This window comes from Sturnus vulgaris, chromosome 8 (assembly GCF_052056855.1).
Source record: "Sturnus vulgaris isolate bStuVul1 chromosome 8, bStuVul1.hap1, whole genome shotgun sequence".
Classification (NCBI taxonomy): domain Eukaryota; kingdom Metazoa; phylum Chordata; class Aves; order Passeriformes; family Sturnidae; genus Sturnus; species Sturnus vulgaris.
This window is the reverse complement of record NC_142250.1, coordinates 33,091,459-33,109,086: the sequence shown is the minus strand read 5'-3', so window position 1 is coordinate 33,109,086 and position 17,628 is coordinate 33,091,459. Positions and strand designations below refer to the sequence as shown.

Genomic DNA, 17,628 nt, shown 5'->3' with positions numbered 1-17,628 from the left:
GCCTGCAGGAACATGTGGTGGAACCACTTCCTCATTTTGCTTTAATTAGTCCTGTTCAGAACAAGATAAAAAGGCTCCTGCCAGGTTCATTAAGCTCAGACCCCCTTAGTGCTTTCTGCTGACTGAAATCACAGGGACAGGAACCTCCTTTTTTATGGCATTTTCCTGTTCTACACATGACAGGGTTTGCTGTACAGCCAAGCCGATCTGGATATTTTGTCTCTTCACAATAATGAGTACTTATTATGAGAAACATTTTTTCTGTATCCTAAACTTGAGCCAAGTTTGGTGCCATTTCAAATCACTTAGAGCTTACTCCTTTTTTTTTTTTTTTTAAACTAAAAAGGAATATTCATGGTTTCATCTGACTTGTGCTGCATTACTGTGAAGCGAAGCAACTGAAGAAATGGGGAAGGAAACAAAGTCTCTTCAAAAGGCAGCTAGGCTGGAAGGCAGGGCTGGGGTCTAAGATTGCCTCAGGGATGGTTTTGTGCACATTGCCATCTCCAATATTTCATAGCCAGGGATGGAGCCAAGCTGCAAGGACATTGAGCTGGAGAAGGACAAGGACAGGACAAGGGGTGTTGACTTCAAACTAAGAGAGGGTAGATTTAAATAAAAGATGAAAAAATTCTTCCCTCTGAGTGTGGTGAGGCTGTGGTACAAGTTGCCCAGAAAAGCAGCACCATTCTAAGACAATAAAGAACTGAAATCATGACTAGCAGGGGATCATGTTTGTAACTTTGAAATAAACTCCCAGAGCCTTGCAGTCCCACATCCCTTAACATCACATACCAAACCCATCTTTTGATTCCACTTTTTTTATTAAAATATCTCATGTATATTGCTCACATTAAAATACAGCAGTAGTTTAATTTTAAATATAGCCACAAGTGTAGACACTCCAAAAAAAAAAAAAAAAACCCCAAACCCACATCACTTTAATAAAATAAATAAACCAAATTTGTTTATCAAAGTTTCAGGTGATAAATGATTTCAGACACAGTACAAGTCCTAAGACACAGAGCTACCCTAGCCCAGGACACGACGTTGTGGGGACACCACGTGCAGCCTATCTACAGTACAGGGACGAGGACAGAGGCACTGGGTCTGTCAGGGTGGTTACAGTCACAAACCACAGCACAGGAAGGTCCTGCTTCACAGCAGCTTCTGGACAAGGTCTTAGACTAGAATGGCATGGCAAGGCATTCCTGGGAAAGGAGCATTTAATAGATGTAATCCTTTGACACACACACAGAAATGGATGCTTTATCCCTGCGAGGTGCAAAGCTGGAGTTGGTCACGAATTTGGTCTTGAGTAGATGCTGACAGCTATGCTCTAATGCAACCCTGATCTTACAAAGCAGTGCACTGGCCTTCTGCTTTAGATTGCAGTTGGGATTTTGCATCATTTTTAACACTTAGAGGATCCTAGCACAGAGGAACGCAGTGCCTGATGGGCAAGTATCTGTCTTGCTTTACAGAGACAAAAAATTAGAGCAAAGTGGCAGAGTTTGGAATTTGAAAGAAAAGTAAATGCTTTAACACGGGCAAGACAATTCAAAGACATTTGCTTCATTTCCCCTCACCTCAAAACAAGTGAGGAAAAAAACCAATCTACAAAAGAAATTTGCACTGCAGGATTGTAGGTATTCCAGATTGGGTCTTTAAGCTTTATCTATAATGAAAGTGTCCCAGGATGTCAGGAAAGAAAAGGATAGAAAAGAAATCTTACTTTCTGGTTAACATACTCAAATTCAACAAAAACACATCGGTTCCCATTGTAGAGGCACAATTCATAGAGAGCTGCATCTAGAACTTCAATGAAAACAAGTAAAAATACTAGTCCAAAAATAAATAAAATGTAATTTACCGGTACTTTATTTTGCTGGTGTAGTGCAAGGTAAGTAAGGTCAGAGAAGTGCAGTATCATCTTTTGAGTATAAATACTTTCTACATAATTCAGAAGAGCTACAAAATTAGTCTCAAAAAATAACTGTGCAACACATCTAAGACAGACAGCATGCTTATTGAATCCCAGTGTCTAAGCTACCTGTTTAAATATGGTTTATACAGGTTCTGTCTCACCTGCCTGAGGGAATTCTGAAGCTTGGTCAGAACCAAATTCATTTGCATCTCTCACTGCTTGTAAACAAGTTACCTGTTATCAATCCCAGTATCCAGTAGCAGTTCACGCCACAATAGTCCTGATGTCACTGGTATTTTATTAGAAGCCACAGCTAGAAGAACACTTCCCAAATGAGCAACTAGATCTGAATTATTCGTGTCTGGCATTGCGTAAACATTTCTCTCAGTTCTTTTTGTTTGATTTCATTTAAAGCTTCTGGTTCTGCAGGGCTTTTTTGGACCTTTGCCACAGCAAAATTAATCCCTTGAGTCAATCCTGCCTGGGTGATGTTGGCAACCTGGACCATGGAGCTGCGGATTTTAGCGAAGGGAGACACGGCCCTGCTGCTGCTGCCGTCAGCAGGGGAAGGAGTGGTGTGGAGTCCTGGCTCGTGGTTCCCAGACACTGATCCAGGGCTTCTGTGGGATTTACTGAAGTCAGGCCCACCGACAGCCAAGAGCTGAGGATTTGGCTCAGAAGAATGAACATCCAGCTTCGATGGCCTGGAGGGAATGTCTGCAACAGCTTCAGCCTTAGGTTCTGCCTTCCTGGCTGCGTTCCTGCTGGTTTGGGTCAGCGTGTGATGGGGCTCTTGAGAACCAGCCTCAGGCTCCACCACATCGCAGCCCTTGCTCTGGGCATCCTGCACGAACCTCTGGCAGTACACATCCACGGGCTTAGCAAACTGCAGCTCTGCACCGTCAGCACAAGGCATGGCAACGTCCTGGCAGTGCTGGCACTCGGCCGGCACGGGGATGCTGATGCTCATGTCCGTGCTGCTGAGGGACTGCGAGCGGCTGCCGAGCCGTGGGGCCGAGGCAATGATGCCACAGCTGGGCAGCACATAGTCTGTGGGGCCGATGTTCTCCAGGGAACCCGCCAGCTGCGAGTCCTCATCCGATTTGGAATTGCTCAGGAAGTCATCGGAGTGGAACGAGTCATTGTCTGAGGCTTCTGTGTCAGACTCGCTGGGGGCTTTCGGATCTACCCCTGGATTCTCCAGAGTTTCAAGGCTGCTGTCTGACTTCCAAAGATTCACTTTCAAATTTGGCTTTAAAAAGTTGACTTTCACTTCAGGTTTGGCAAAGCTGCCCAGCTTCCGAAGGTTGCTGATGTTTACATTGGACTTGGTTTGTTTCACCTTTTGATTGAGGGAGGAGAACTTGCTCAGTAAATAATTCTTGCCCTGGGCCAGGGACCCTCTGTTCTGAGACCGAATGCCAATGATGTCTTCATGAGGTTTGCTGCTCCTCCTAGAAGAGGAAAAGGATCTTTAAATGTACAGTCAAAGCACCAAGAATTCACTGTCCTCCAGTCTATTTCCGTAACAGAGATGGATATTTTAGTTCCTAAGTTACCCTTTCTTACATAAATAATAAATGTAATCCTATTTTTACATAATAATGTTGTACCCATATGAGCTTATCAAGCTCAAACCAACAGAAACAAAGGAGGGTTGAACAGTAGCCAAACAAGGGGAACAGGCAGTTTCTGCAGGCACTTTAGTTTCTGATGACAAAGGATTTGAATTCTCCATTTTTTTAACCCTGACTTTGTGTATGCTGTACTCAGTAGCCAGATTTAGCATTCAGTCTGCAATGCCTGTAAAAAATAACAGGGTTTTTTTGCTACACTTTCTGCTCAGCTGGAGGAAGCAGCTGAGTTGAGAGCAAATGTGGGATACAGAAGGTTCACATCATTTAGGTACTCACCTCTCCAGCTTCTTCTCAATAATGGGCACATCCATTCCCATTGCTTGCTTTGTGATTCTCAGCATTTCTGCAATGCACTGAAGAGTGTCTGAAATCCAAGCAGTAGCCTATCAGACCCTTAAAAACACCCTTAAAAGCCCATATTCCACAGTCTACAAAGAAACAGGTCTAATTTTAACATAATTAAGTTTGCTTGGGTTTATTGCCTTTTTTTTTTCACCCCACACAGCAGTTGTGCCCTACAAGTTGCAATTCTGATTTAAAGTTTACAAAACAAACCTAAAGAACAAACTCTCCTTCAGCCTTAAATACTCAGCATTGAGCAAATCACTGCCACACTGCCTTATCTGGGGAGGGAAGAGAAGCAACTTCATTTATTCTAATCCTTGTTGACAAAACTCAGTGCTCCAGGTATGAAGTGATATTTTTTCCCTTGTTAGTGTTCATTTAATCTAGTTAAACAACAAGCAAGAACATTTCCAGACATTGATTTCACTAAAGAAATCAAATTTTTTACCTCTTTAGGAGCTAATTTTAATTTCATTTTCTAAGTTTTTGGAGCAGTAAAGACCTGGATAGGGAAATTACTCTAGTTCTAGAGAGATGCTTTGCTTTAAAGCTGTATCTGAAACTTATGTTTCTTTCTATTCAAACAGTAACATCTGAGCGGGTTTTTAAATTTTCCCACTTCACGTAACTGGATTTTATTGGAGTGATTTCTGAAGAAGGATGAATTTTAAGAGCAATGGAACAAGTGTTTTTTAGAGCAACACTGATACACTGAATAAACTTCTACGTCTAAAACTTTTACAAAGAATACAAACCTTTTCCATCTTCTTCTGGGCTGCGAACCACAGCCCTGAGAGTGTGAAAATATCCACTCATCTCTTTGTATTTGTAATGCAGCCTCATGCAAGAGAACTTGGGCTTGCCAAAGAGAGTAGGCTCAGGCCCTGAGAGAGAAACCAGGAGAGATCTTTAGAAATCTTTAACCAAACACTGAAAGAGACTCTGCACAGCCTGCACCTAAGGGTATGTAAGTGCTGACAGTCCTTTTCAGCCTAAAAGGCTTCATGTTTTCATTAGAGCAGGACAGACACTTTAAATGAAAGATTTTCACATTAACTAAACAATCAATAACTTACAAAAAGCAATTAGACTCTATGTCTATTACAATCAGCCTGATTGTTTATTGCAGATCATCCTTTCAAACAGAAGGGAAAAAAAAGTTTTACATTTTACATCCTGTGAGATTTTTAGGGAATGCTCCTGCAAGGATTAAAGGGAAAGCCAGTATTTTTATCAAGAGGATGTAATTGAAATTTCAAGATTTAGACCAAGTACTTCAACTCTTCAGTGCACTGCATAATCTATGGCATTAAACGAGGTGTGGATGTAGATGTTTCACTCTGTTCTGTACCTTAGGATACAAATCTCCACAATACACAAGTGAGGGAGACCTTTCCCCCAAATTCTTAGAAATTGCACAGGCACAGTGAAAGTTACAGTCAGATGATGAAATCACTGTGTGTTGTGTAATGGAGGATTCAACTCCATCAGGAGGTCACAAACTCCCTTCTCTCCAACTGCATCACCTTTGTCATGGTTCAAAGACATCACATCTGTAATGCTTCCAGCAGAAAATGCTGGATTTAGCCTGCAGACATTACATTCTAGAGGAAATAAGTTAAATCAGCATGACAAAGTACTTTTGTAATAGCATGTTTGTTATCAGCCCTTGAGAAAAGTTTTACAAAGCTATGAAACAGATCTAAAGCACAAATTCTGAGCCAGTTGCTGTGTTTGGATCAAAGGAAGACAGCACTGAATGCACAAACCCATGACTCATTACAGAAGCTGGCAAAATTGTTACTGCCATTTGATAAGTAATGAAATGTTTGGATGACTCCATGGTTCTTTTAGGAGTTTGAAAGAGGGAAAATTTTAGAACCCTTCCAGTGATCAAAGCTCCCATTTCCTGCAGTAGGAAGAGCCTGGCATCTGTTATCAGCCAGAAGGGCCATTTCTAGATGGGCTCAAGGACTGCTGCTTCAATACATTTCTAGGATGCTTTGATAAGTGCTCAAGCCATTGTTAAGAGCATTAAAAAAAAAAAAAGACACAGTGACTGTTTTCTTACCTATTTCTATTTTTTCCAGAGCTTCAAGACTTAACCTTTGGTACTGATTCACTTTGTCGATTTCATCATCATAACTAGAAAAAAAGAAACAGAATTTAATGCTTCTTACTAATCTAAAGCAAAGCTACTAAAATAAACTACACATAGTGAGGTAAAGTGGTAACTTACTAGGCCACATAGTAGGCAGAATTTGAAAGTAAAAGCAGAACATCCACATCCCTATGGGTGGCATCGATGAGACTGAAGGAAAGAAAAATAAATACAGGGTAGAAGGTTTGTTTTATTTATTTATTTGCAGAGCTGTAACCCATGCTCACTGTGTTCTGGGGACACTCCTTTAAGAGCTGAACACAAGTTACAAGAAGTTTCAATCACAGTGTGTTATCAAATGGATCCATGTAAGCAACACTCTCTCTCAAACCTGAAGTCACCAAATACGTCAGCAAAAGGTCAAAGAAAAAAAATAAAAAGCCCAGAAGCTATTAAAAATGCTACCAGAGAAATGGAAAAATACCTCAGACTCAGTGAGGGTGATGAGTCTGTGCCCTGAATAGCTGTCATAACAACTTGCTCTGCTATTTTCAGATGCTGAAGTTTAACCTGTAGAAGATCTAACCACTTTTTCTCTTGCAGGCCCCTGAACTCTGAACTTTGTAAGGAGTTAAGTCCAGAGTTTAGGCCCATTACTTTCCATGAACAGAAATCCAGACTGTCCAGCTGCATTTCCCAAGGATTCCATCTGATCAATCAAGTTACACTTCCTCTATAAAGCAATAAGGAACAAGAGCTCCTCAAGCACTCCCTTTTAACCACCCTTAGTTCTACAAGTTCTCTTCATGGCACCTGCCACATTTTGGCAATATTAACCAAATGCTTCCATTTCCAGACAATGTCTCAAAGGCGATTCCAGCATGCACCATTTTTATGGCACTTTGGGAAAAGCACATGTTTATAGGACTTTTCCCTTTTCAAGTATTCAAACCCTTCAAGTACTCTTGTCCTATAGAACTGTCCACTTGCTTTCTGTTCACACATCAGCTATCAAAACCTTTTAGCATCAGTAGTAATTAACAAAGAGGTGTGAGAGCAGCAGCTGATCAATTTTAGCTTGGATCAACAAACCTTGGATCACAGTCAATGAGTGCCCAACCTCCATGGAATTTTTCATCATCTGGCAAGAGCAGTTTCATGTAGCTCTGCAGCAGCTGGCTGATCAGTTCCTGGTGGCTCCTCAAGTTCTCCTTGTGCAGGGCTTCGTGCTCCTTCTCTTTTGTAAATATGGAGTAGAGGTCCTCTGTCACAGGGATGCCCTGCATCAAATCTAAATACACCCCAGAAAACATCAAGCGAGAAACAGTTAAAAGTGGTGGGTTTGTAAATTCCTTCCAAATGCTACATTTTAATGATGTTCTTGGTAGTCTTTCTGAAGACTATGCTGCCTGTAACTGAAAACTCAGAAGGTATAACTCTCCTTTCAATGAAAAACAAGCGTTTCTCATGATTTTAAGAGATACTTGCTACATAAATTTAACTTTGTTTTACAATAAAAAGAGAGATGCTACAAGACATTTAATGTTAAAATGAAGTTGGGGCAGTCTCCAATGAGTTACACTGCATGCAATCCCTCCGAATTGAGTGTTGCTTAAATTCCAAAGTGAGTGAGACTGTTCCTTATAGTGTCCAATACAGACATGTACCCACTCATGGTGCTTTTAAGCAACAGGAAAAAAAACAGTCAGAAAGATGGAACTAATAAGATTTAATAATCTTCTCTAAATACCACAGTTCAGCTTGGTTGAAACTGTGCTCTTACCTATGACTGCTTGCCTGTAGGCATCCCTGAAACGATTCAGGTAGTATCTGTTGGCAGAGTTCACTCCATCCTTCATCACCCCTGCCAGCTTCCTTTCACCAGTCCTTGTGAAGTCACCCTGTCACACACAACATACAAACCATGCACACATCAAACTTTGGAGCAGGCTCAGCTCAAAGGATTTGGCACTCTGAAGCTCAGAACTATCTTCAAGTAATTATTTCATACAGAAGTTGAAAATACTGATTTTTTCAAAGAGCATCTTCTGGCATTGACTCTGAAGAGAATCCTGTGCTTTTGACAGACTTACAATTCCAGCAGGAAATTCCAACAGAAAACAAATCTGGACATAAAAGCCAGCAGGACTTTCAATACATCAATCACTGTGATGCTTCAATACCTCCAAAAGAAAAAAATCCTTTTATTTTTTGGCCTTTAATTTAAAAGGAACACTACTGGAACAATAGAGAAGACTGAAGCTTACTGAAAAATGGTTTTCAATTCACTGCTTTTGCTACCAAAACAAGACAAACATAACATACTGGGGGAAAGCAGCACATATCCTCACAACCTCAGAAACAAAAGGAAGTTTCTAGGCCACGGAAGGCTTAGAATTTGAATAAAAAGTTGTTTTGGTAGTTACTCTTCATTAGAGGATTATATTTTCAGAGATACTGAACACTGGCACAGAGCATTTCTAAAAGCCACATCAACTCCTATGAAGGATATTTCAATGTGGTTTACTTTCAAATTAACAGAAATACCACAATTGAAATGAATTAATTTAATCCGTGAACTCAACAGTGAGTGGAGCAATCTTCCAGCAGAAGGCCTGAAAATTTAGATCTGTATATAGAGGTCTGCAATTCAGATTTAAAGTTTAATATACTCAATGAGAACAAGCATGTCAGGCTGGTTTTCATATTTTTTTAAATATTAGTGCAATCAACTAGGCAAAGCTCAGTAGAGATATTTAAAGAGATGTCAGAGTTAAGCATTTCCACTATAATGATTTTTCTTATGCCAAATGGAAATACTACTAAAATTTGTTCCACTAGTTACACACAGCAAATACCTCAAATTCCATGACTTTTCAAAGCAGTGGAAGTACAGAGCAAGGAGTTTCATGCTTGATCTTGGTAGACAGAGTGCATTACAGCTAATTAAGAAGAATCTTCAGAAAAATATAGATAATTAATATCATGCTACTACCTACATAGCCCGATCTCCAGAACCTTAGAGTATTTTTTAAGTATTGTAACTGCTTAGAAGTATTATAACCATGATAAAACATAAATGGATGTAGTCATTAGTATCTCTCTCACACTCTCATCTCTGCTGTGCTTTGTCCCCAGCCACGAGGAGAACAGAACGCAGGTGAAGCGCAGGCAGCGCTCAGCTCTTCTCTGATTCACAAAACCTTCTTCCATTGCAAAGCCTCACCTCTCCACAACAAAACCACACAGAACATTTGGTGAACCCTTAAATACCCCAGGGTTTTCCAAAGCCCAGGAGCCCTGTAACCCAAGGCATTCCCGGGGCAGGTGAGGCTCTCCCCCTTTACCTTCAAGGCTGCCGTGCCCGCGTATTGCCGGCTGATGGCATCGCCGTTGTTGGCCCACATGATCTGGTAGATCCTGTTGCATTTCACTGGCAGAGGCTGCTCTGGTGGCATCACACCCAGTTTTTTGAGCTGGAATTTGACATATGTATTAATTCAGTGCCCAAAGTAAAAGTCACTCTCAGTATCAGAGCTTGGTAAAGTAAATGGAAATGCTTGCCAAGAGTTTAATTGTTAAGAGTTTGTACCATGGGGGAAAGGAAGCCATCGTGTTGATTTGTCAGATTAAATTAATGAATTGGTGGTTTATTGCTACACATCATATCACTGGAGGCAGCAGTAACATTAATTATGGATGGTAAGTCAATCATAAAAAAAATTAGCTGAATGAAAACAAGTTATTGTAGAGTCTCAAGATACAGGGAATTTTTCAATAGAGAACCATCAAAAAAACAGACATCACAATTTTAAAATAAACAAGTTAATATGTCTTCTATTGCAAAGGCATTCATGACCTCAAGGGTCTGAAAACAAATAAAAATAACTTATGTTGGTTTATTATTAGTGCTTGCACATTTTGGACAGTTACTGTTTGTCACTGATACTAGAGTAAGATATCTCCCTCTTGGAACACCCAGTCCTTCAGTTTTCCCCAGATAAGCCTTGGGTACAATACCAGCGTCAGGCTTTGTACACACACTGAGTGGGTAGAGCAGCACATCCATAACTGCCACGCAGTCACTAAATGATAGGGATAACTTGGAATAAATCATAGAAAAACTTCAATTTACAACTGAAACCAAATGCTCAAGCACTCTTCTCAAGTTAGATGAAAATTAACACAAAGCCGCTCATTAACTTTGAAAGCCCTATCAAGATTCCAGATGAGAGAAAGCAGGTCCAGTGGTTCCAGGGAAGAGAAGTGTGAGGTACATGTAACCCTCAGTCCTTCACTCCATGCCACTGACCCTGCAATGCTCAGGGCATTTCTCAGGCATGGATTGATTCCCAAGCACTTCAGCTCCAGGATGAGAATGATGCAGCACGTCACAAGCTCACACTTCAGCCATAATTAGTGAAGCCTCTTCACAACAATCTGTGACACTCTCGTTTTGGAAAAAATTGCCTAGGAAGTCAAGAGTTACCCTGGATAGAAACCCTATTCTAAAATAATGACTGTGGGATTGCTGAGCCCTCCTCTTGTCCTCAGTATGTCAGGAGCTCCTAACAGCAGATCACAAGGAGGAACTGCCAGGTACAATGGCCAAATCCATTCACATTTCACCCTAATGAAGAACCCACTTTATCCTTTCTCCTTCAATTCAACCATAATCAGGTTTGCTCATTTTGGGCTGTGACTGGGGATTTGATGTTTCAGTTCCAGGACATGAAGTCTGCATTAGGTCTGTAGCAGCACTGTGTCAGTGAAATCTTCACAAGGGAAGAGAGCCACCACTGAGCTTCTAAAAAAGCAAGTGAGGGCCAGAGCAAAGAGCAAAGCTAATGCAAAATACTCTCAGCCTGCTTGGAAATCCCTTCTCTGTACAGAGAGAACTATTCCACAGCACAGCAGTCACAGTCATCAGGGCTATTTACATCATGAATTAATTATTCCTCTACACACAGAAGGGACAAGTAATCTCCCTACTTGCTGCATCACAGTATTTCACTTTAAAGCACCTAAAATAGCATCCAACTTGTTAGATTTTAGCCCTTTAGCATCATTTCAGTGAGGGACTTGGGGGGAAGGTGTCTTGTTTCTAAACTCTATTTCTACAGAACTTAAACTGAAATTACTAAATCCAAACAAGACAATCCTCTCCAGTTGTGGACAGTCAGCCCTTTCTGAAGGAGGACAGGAGGAGGCATCACTATTCTATAATGATTTCAAGTTTCACATTTGTGCATATTATTCCTCTCAGCTTTGTGGCTCTTCAAGTAGTTTGCAAAAATTTTTTCGCAGAGGTCAGTTTAGCATTTTTCAAACACACAGATTTCTCTGTGAACAACAACTAAGGTGTGAGGCACTCAGTACTGGACAGAGCCCCTCAGTTTCACGTGCCTGCTGCTCCATGACCACTCTGGCAATAGCAGCCTGCACAACGTTGGTCCGATCCAGGCAGTCCATGCAGTTCACCCGGAAAATTCCCTCCTGCTTACAGATCACTCCAGCTTGGTCAACCCTTTCAACAGGAAGAGAACAAAGACACACTGAGACACTTAAAATCCAGTGTAATTCATCAGCTTCTATAAACAGTAGAATATTTTACACATGGAGCACTATTTATGGTTGCACTCACACCCCAGCCACACCCCACATTGAATTAACTCCTCTTGTTCCAATTTATCCTCCCCTTTAATCTAGGCTGGGTATCAGATATAAATCCTGCTGAGGCCACAAACTTGAGATGCTATCAGATGCTGAATTCAACTCATGCATACATAATATAAGCTTTCAAGAGCAAAGGCATTGAATTTCAAGAACAGAGAAGCCAATGATAATGACAGCAACACAGAACAATATAGAGCAATTGATTGAGGCTGCAGCCACACTTGTTACCCAAATGTATGAACTTTAATCAGTTCAAACTAAAGGTCAAACACGTCTGCTTGCTGTCAACAGTAAGGCTGCCATTCTAGGGTTTGTGATCAAATACAGAGTGTTTCACATTAAATGTGAGTGACTCTAAAAGTGTGAAATGCAGCAAACCTCGGGCAGGAAACAGCACCTGAGAATTTCTGCTGTTACATGGGCAGACCAACACTTCAGGAGACAAAAATTCTGACAAACAAGCTGGACACCAGAAGAGAAAGATAAAACATATAGGATTGGAGAAAATTAAGGCCTCTGAATATCTAATCTTTGTTGGTGTTTTCCTCTACAAATGTTCCCTACTAGTCTAAAAACAGTTAAGTACCTACCAGCACCACTTCATGTCAAGAATAATATCATGAATGGCATCAGTCAGTGTTTGAACATTTTCAAACTTCATTCCTCGGCTGAAACACAATTTCACAAAAGTTAGTTTGAACTAGAGCACTGACTTCACTTATCAACTTTATCTTATTTGTAATGCTAACAAAGACAGTGTTTTGGCTAAATGAGAGAGACAAGCATTCCCTTCTGCAATGAGCTTTAAACAGGAGCCAATATTCAGAACTGTTTTGCAGTCCAGTTCAACGTCCAAATCCAAGGCAAGAGGTTAAAAGATCATTAAATTCCCAAGACTTTGCATTTTTTAATGCTGTTTCCATTGGGAAGAATAAGTGTGCAGCTATTCAGGCATGGGCAACATTCTGTTCTCATTTTAGTCTCAAGACAAGTAACTACTGCAGATTTGGAACTGGGATGGTGAGTCCTGCTTTACCAGTGACTGTACAGAGAAAACCACCTATAGACACATCACCTCCTCCTCCCCTACCCCATCTGGTTATTTTTCAGGATTGTTCTCAATTCACTCTTCACAGTACAGAAACAATCCTGGTCACTACAGCTGTTTGCAGGAGAAAAGTGAATGAAGGAAAATGAAAATGCCTCTAAACAAAGGATTAATTATCAAATCAATCCAGGGTTCCAACAGTCCTACAGAACTCTCAAAGGCCAGTACTGTTCTGAGAGGGGTTTCCCTTCCCAGCACCCCCTCTGACAATATCTACTAATGCCATACTCAGTCAGCCAGTAATGCTCTCCCAGGCCACCTGCAATCCCTAGATTAAGTTTGGAAGTGAAGATTAAACCAATTTAGACCCACATAAATGCAGCTTGCTTGAGGGGAGCAGGAGAGATACATGCCTGTGACAGATGAAATGCTTGGGCATGTGAGCACTGCTCTTGAGCATGGCAGCATCAGAGGGCAGTCATGAAAACAGCAACTACTCACACTGGATTAAGATAAAATCCGTGTATTTTATATTGAAATAACAGCATCAGGGTCCTGAAAGAACCCATCATGCTTTTATAGAAACAAGCAAGAGAAACAGAAATAGGGAATTAAAAGCAAAATGCTACATAGCTTGGAAAAGCAGGTCAGCAACAGCTTTATATTCATGGCATGTTTAAGGAAACTCTTAAAATATGTGACAATTAAGTTCTGCCCAATAAGTAACTGCTTATTTAACAGGTCAGGGACACAACATCACAAACAGCAGTGCTTGGTTACCCAAGCTTTAAGTTTTAGAGTGCTTTAGTTTAAAAACTGTATTCTTGTTTAAAAGAACAGTGTTTCATGCAGAAGTAGAAACAATAATGAGTTTTCTCCTCCTTTATACTCGCTTTTCATGTCAATAAAAAAGATGCAAAGTGACATTTTTAAAAGGTTTCTTACCAGTGCTCATGGAAATCAAATGAAACATAAGTCAGATTTGCATTGTTGTAGAGAAGAACTTGTTTAAGGTAAGCATCTCCAATAATCTTCTCTCTGCCTGTCTGATCCACCAAGTTAATAATCACCTGTTCAAAAATTTAATTATTTAACACTCATCTGCTACACAATTTCCATAGATTTACACCATTCAATAACAAATAGAACAAGAGTTAAAGATTCATGGCAATCTTGAAGTTACAATCTTTGATAGATTGTACCCAAGAGAAATAAGCTCCAACAGCTCCTTGCCTACACAAATTTAAACACAGAGAAGCTCTGAATGCATAGGACGGGTATACAGAAATAGAGTTTACACATTTCCATAAGTTATTCCTGGGTTTTACTGGTTACTTACAAGGATACTTGAAAAACCTAAAGTAAAATTCTATTTATGTACCAACCTTCCAATTGTCAACAAGCTTCTAAAAAAACCCACGACACATCACCAAGGAAAACAACCTAAAAACATTCAATTTCAGCCCCTGCATTTTCATGAGATTACTATTCTGTCATGTTGCACTCACCTGCTTTTTGTAATTTTTCAGCTGTTCTTCAAAGTGTGCACGAAAACAGGACACGGTTTCATTTTCACCTACAAGGCAGAGCAGTGTTAGACAGAAACAGCCTGTTCAGCAGTAACTCCTGCTTGATGTATTAAATCATGCCCAAATTTGTACTCTAAAAAACCAAGGTACCTTAGCTTAAAGATAATAACACATTGTACAAAATTACCTTTAAAGGTCTTTTATTAATTTGCTCAGCTTCAATATTGCTTTTATAGTCTAGTGTACAGCAAACACATTCTTGCATTTTGCTTTTTATGCAGAGGAGATGGGACAAAAATTTAACTTTTAATAAGCCTGTTTCATCATTCTACATAAGCACTACACCCACATAAACATCTCTTCCAAAAGAAGAGTTCCAGGGGACCCTGATTTTTAGGTTTTCCACCCAAATACTTACTTTTGTCCAGCCGGGGCCGTGGGTTATATCTGTATCCAACTTGGCTCCAGAAAACAGGCACAGAGCCTCGTGTTTGGATATAGGAAAGGGTGTGATTATGGACATGGATCAGTTGCTCTGTCTCAACATAATTTGCCACATTTCCATTTTTATCAACACCTCTCCGTTTATATCGCATTCCTAGGGGGAATGAGATTGGTCAAGTCATTAAAGTATTTGCCTTAAACATTAATAATTCACGTTGCTGTTTTTGACAATGCTAACCCAAGACAACAGTTGTAGCCCAAATCCATGATTAGTGGCAGAAGTCACTCCTATCCTAGCTTATCCCTCAAAAGTTATTTTGATTGTTAGATAAAGTTTATTTACTGATACACTATGAGCTGACAGAACATGGCAGCTTAAAGTCACAAATATCTCTGGTCCATCTTAAAAGACACATTTCTTCCTGTTCTGTCATGTTTAGCACAAAGTTTTACTTTTGTTCTCAGTATTTTCCATGATCCTAAAGGCCACTTTTACTGACAGAGGCTCCACTTCTCACAGTGATGCCACAAGCAGCCCAAGAGGATTTGCATGTTCCACAAAACAAAAGGCTTCCCCTCCTTGTTTTAACTTGTGTAACTAATTCTGCTCATTAAGAAGAGATAAAGCTCCTCTGACTACAGTTTTATGCCTACCCAGCTCTGAACTGCTCATTAAACAGAAATGTGTTTGCATATCCTTTACTCAAAGGAGAGTACATCATTATTTCAGAAAGGATGCAGGTGGTAGCAAAGGACAGGGAAGGAGTAAGAAAGTTGGAAAAATATTCAAGGTCATGGAAATTCAGTTCCACAACCTAAAGTAGCACTGAACCAAATTTCTGAGCTGAACCTTGACACACAGAAGGGAAGAGGTTAAAAGTAGGGAAGGGGAAAGAATGTTAAATACCTATAATAGAGAGCTCTAGAGAGAAATTGTCAGAGCAGTATTACAGCCTTTAATCAGACAGGGAGAAAATTCTACAGTTTATGCTCTGGACTAGAAATCAGTAGAGCAAAATTATATTAACAGTAAGAGGGAACTAATATATAAGAAATTTTCCTTCTAGAATTCAGTATCTGTGTAACAATTTAGTATGGAAAAGGCAGACTGCAAACTAGATACTACTCTGAAACCCTCAAGTATTTACTCCAAATTGTCCTGACAAACCATTTTTCTTGGAACTGAGTTAAATGTATCCAAGTGAGGTACACAGGCACGGTCCTATTGCAAGTTAAGCTCAACAGGGTTTTTTTCTAGGTTTTTTGACGTGTTAAAAACCCAACTGTGTAAGAAAGGAGTTAGAGACATTGGAGGGTGTCTTCATAAACACCAGATAGACTGAAAAGCCTGGAGTTGAACAGGATTTATTAAGCTGTAAAGTGATTCAATCTTTCTTCCTGAGATCCTAAGGGCAGAGAATAATTTGTTTGTCAAATAAGGTTCAAGACCAAAGCATGGTCACATTTCACACCTTGCCCCTAATAAGCATCTCCTGGAACACAGGCATGCACACACATGGCTTTTCAAGCCTCTAAGGCTGCTGCCAAAGCCCTCAAAGACCTTTGAAAACTTAACTCCCATCCAAGCCTGCTGAAATATATCAGCACAGTTACAAGCAAGGTCCCAATCAGAGAATCTCTACAAAAATGGAACTTTGCCTCAGGAATGTGATCTCCAGAGATGCATTCAGTGCTCCTGAGCAGAGCAGTGAAGCTCACTCAGCTTCCCCCAAGTGAGAGCAGTAGTGCTGTGCAGCCTCTCCTCTGCCTCCTCCCAGCAGGGAAAGCTGCAGTGCAGACCCTGGCAGGGGATGCCCATCCCCTGAGCAGCCCAGCACTGCAGCTTTACCCCCTGCAATCCCCTCCAGTGCTCAGGAACAGCCCCAGTGCCCTGAACTGTGCTTGCCTACCAGCTCTGTGCCGACTCCGGCGGGACAGGAGTGCCACCAGGAACGTTGGGTGAATGTCATCTACACAGGATGACTCCTGAGGAGGAGTTTCAGGACTGCTCTTATCATCATCAGAAGATTCATTATAGTTTACTACAAGTTCTTCAATTTGCACAAATCCTTGAATGATGGGGATAATCCAGAAGTCCACTTCAGCATTCTGAAGGTGACAAAAAACATTTACTTTGCTGTTGGTCCAACATTACCTACGATTATTTCTGCTATTTGTCATGTTTATAGAACAGTTGCTTCACATGCTTTTCAGGCTCTAATGTTTGCCATATCCTTATTTCTAAGAGATACCAGCATTTTTCCTCCATCAGGCACAGGAGAAAGAAAGCAAGCAACTTTTTGACCTAGTTCCTGCATTAAGGCAGTTTTAAAACCTCTGTGTAGACACACACAGTACCACATTTCTACAGAATACAGCCTGTTTCCAGCAACATATAACAGTAGAAAGCTTCATATGGGCTAATTTAGTCCTCAAGACAACTGGTTCATGGCTCTGCACCCTAAAACATTGATTTCTTAAACAAGATCGAAATCTGAATTCCCCACTAACTCAAGGTTATCCATTTATATCTTATAACATGAAAAATACAGCTCATTAAACTCCTGCATTACACACAACTTTTCACAGAGGACATAGGTTTACCCTGCTATGATTCCATAACCATTTTTTTATGTATATTTATCAATGAAAGAGGAGCAGGGCATAAGGTGTCTGCTGTCACCCCTAAAGAAAATTAGACTTGGCCTAAACTGGCATACAGAAGTTAGCAACTTAGTCCTTGATCTACAAGGTTAATTTAAAATGAAAGAAGGTCACATATTGAAGAAAGAGTGGTTGTTTGCTGCTTCTTTATGTGCTCATTAGCCAGGAAAATGTTTTATTTACTCTGAACAGATGTTTAGAACAACTTGTTCTACACTGTTTTGACACTGATCAGCCACTGTGCTCAAGGAGACAAA

The 17,628-nt window shown here is 40.4% G+C and overlaps 1 protein-coding gene across 1 annotated transcript in view; it reads right to left on the bottom strand.

Annotated features, from left to right (window-relative positions):
- Positions 1–805: 805 nt before the first annotated feature.
- The window catches only part of INPP5F (inositol polyphosphate-5-phosphatase F), a 38,692-nt gene continuing 21,869 nt past the window's right edge, over positions 806–17,628 (bottom strand). The window contains exons 7-20 of the mRNA XM_014886778.2: positions 16,618–16,816; positions 14,682–14,861; positions 14,243–14,310; positions 13,680–13,804; positions 12,277–12,354; positions 11,417–11,537; positions 9,358–9,486; positions 7,794–7,911; positions 7,103–7,301; positions 6,149–6,220; positions 5,981–6,054; positions 4,665–4,793; positions 3,841–3,928; positions 806–3,381 (exon numbers count right to left, since the gene is read on the bottom strand). Of these exons, the coding sequence (XP_014742264.2) occupies positions 2,268–3,381; positions 3,841–3,928; positions 4,665–4,793; positions 5,981–6,054; positions 6,149–6,220; positions 7,103–7,301; positions 7,794–7,911; positions 9,358–9,486; positions 11,417–11,537; positions 12,277–12,354; positions 13,680–13,804; positions 14,243–14,310; positions 14,682–14,861; positions 16,618–16,816 (2,694 nt within the window). The 3' untranslated portion in view covers positions 806–2,267. The remainder of the gene's footprint in view (positions 3,382–3,840; positions 3,929–4,664; positions 4,794–5,980; positions 6,055–6,148; positions 6,221–7,102; positions 7,302–7,793; positions 7,912–9,357; positions 9,487–11,416; positions 11,538–12,276; positions 12,355–13,679; positions 13,805–14,242; positions 14,311–14,681; positions 14,862–16,617; positions 16,817–17,628) is intronic.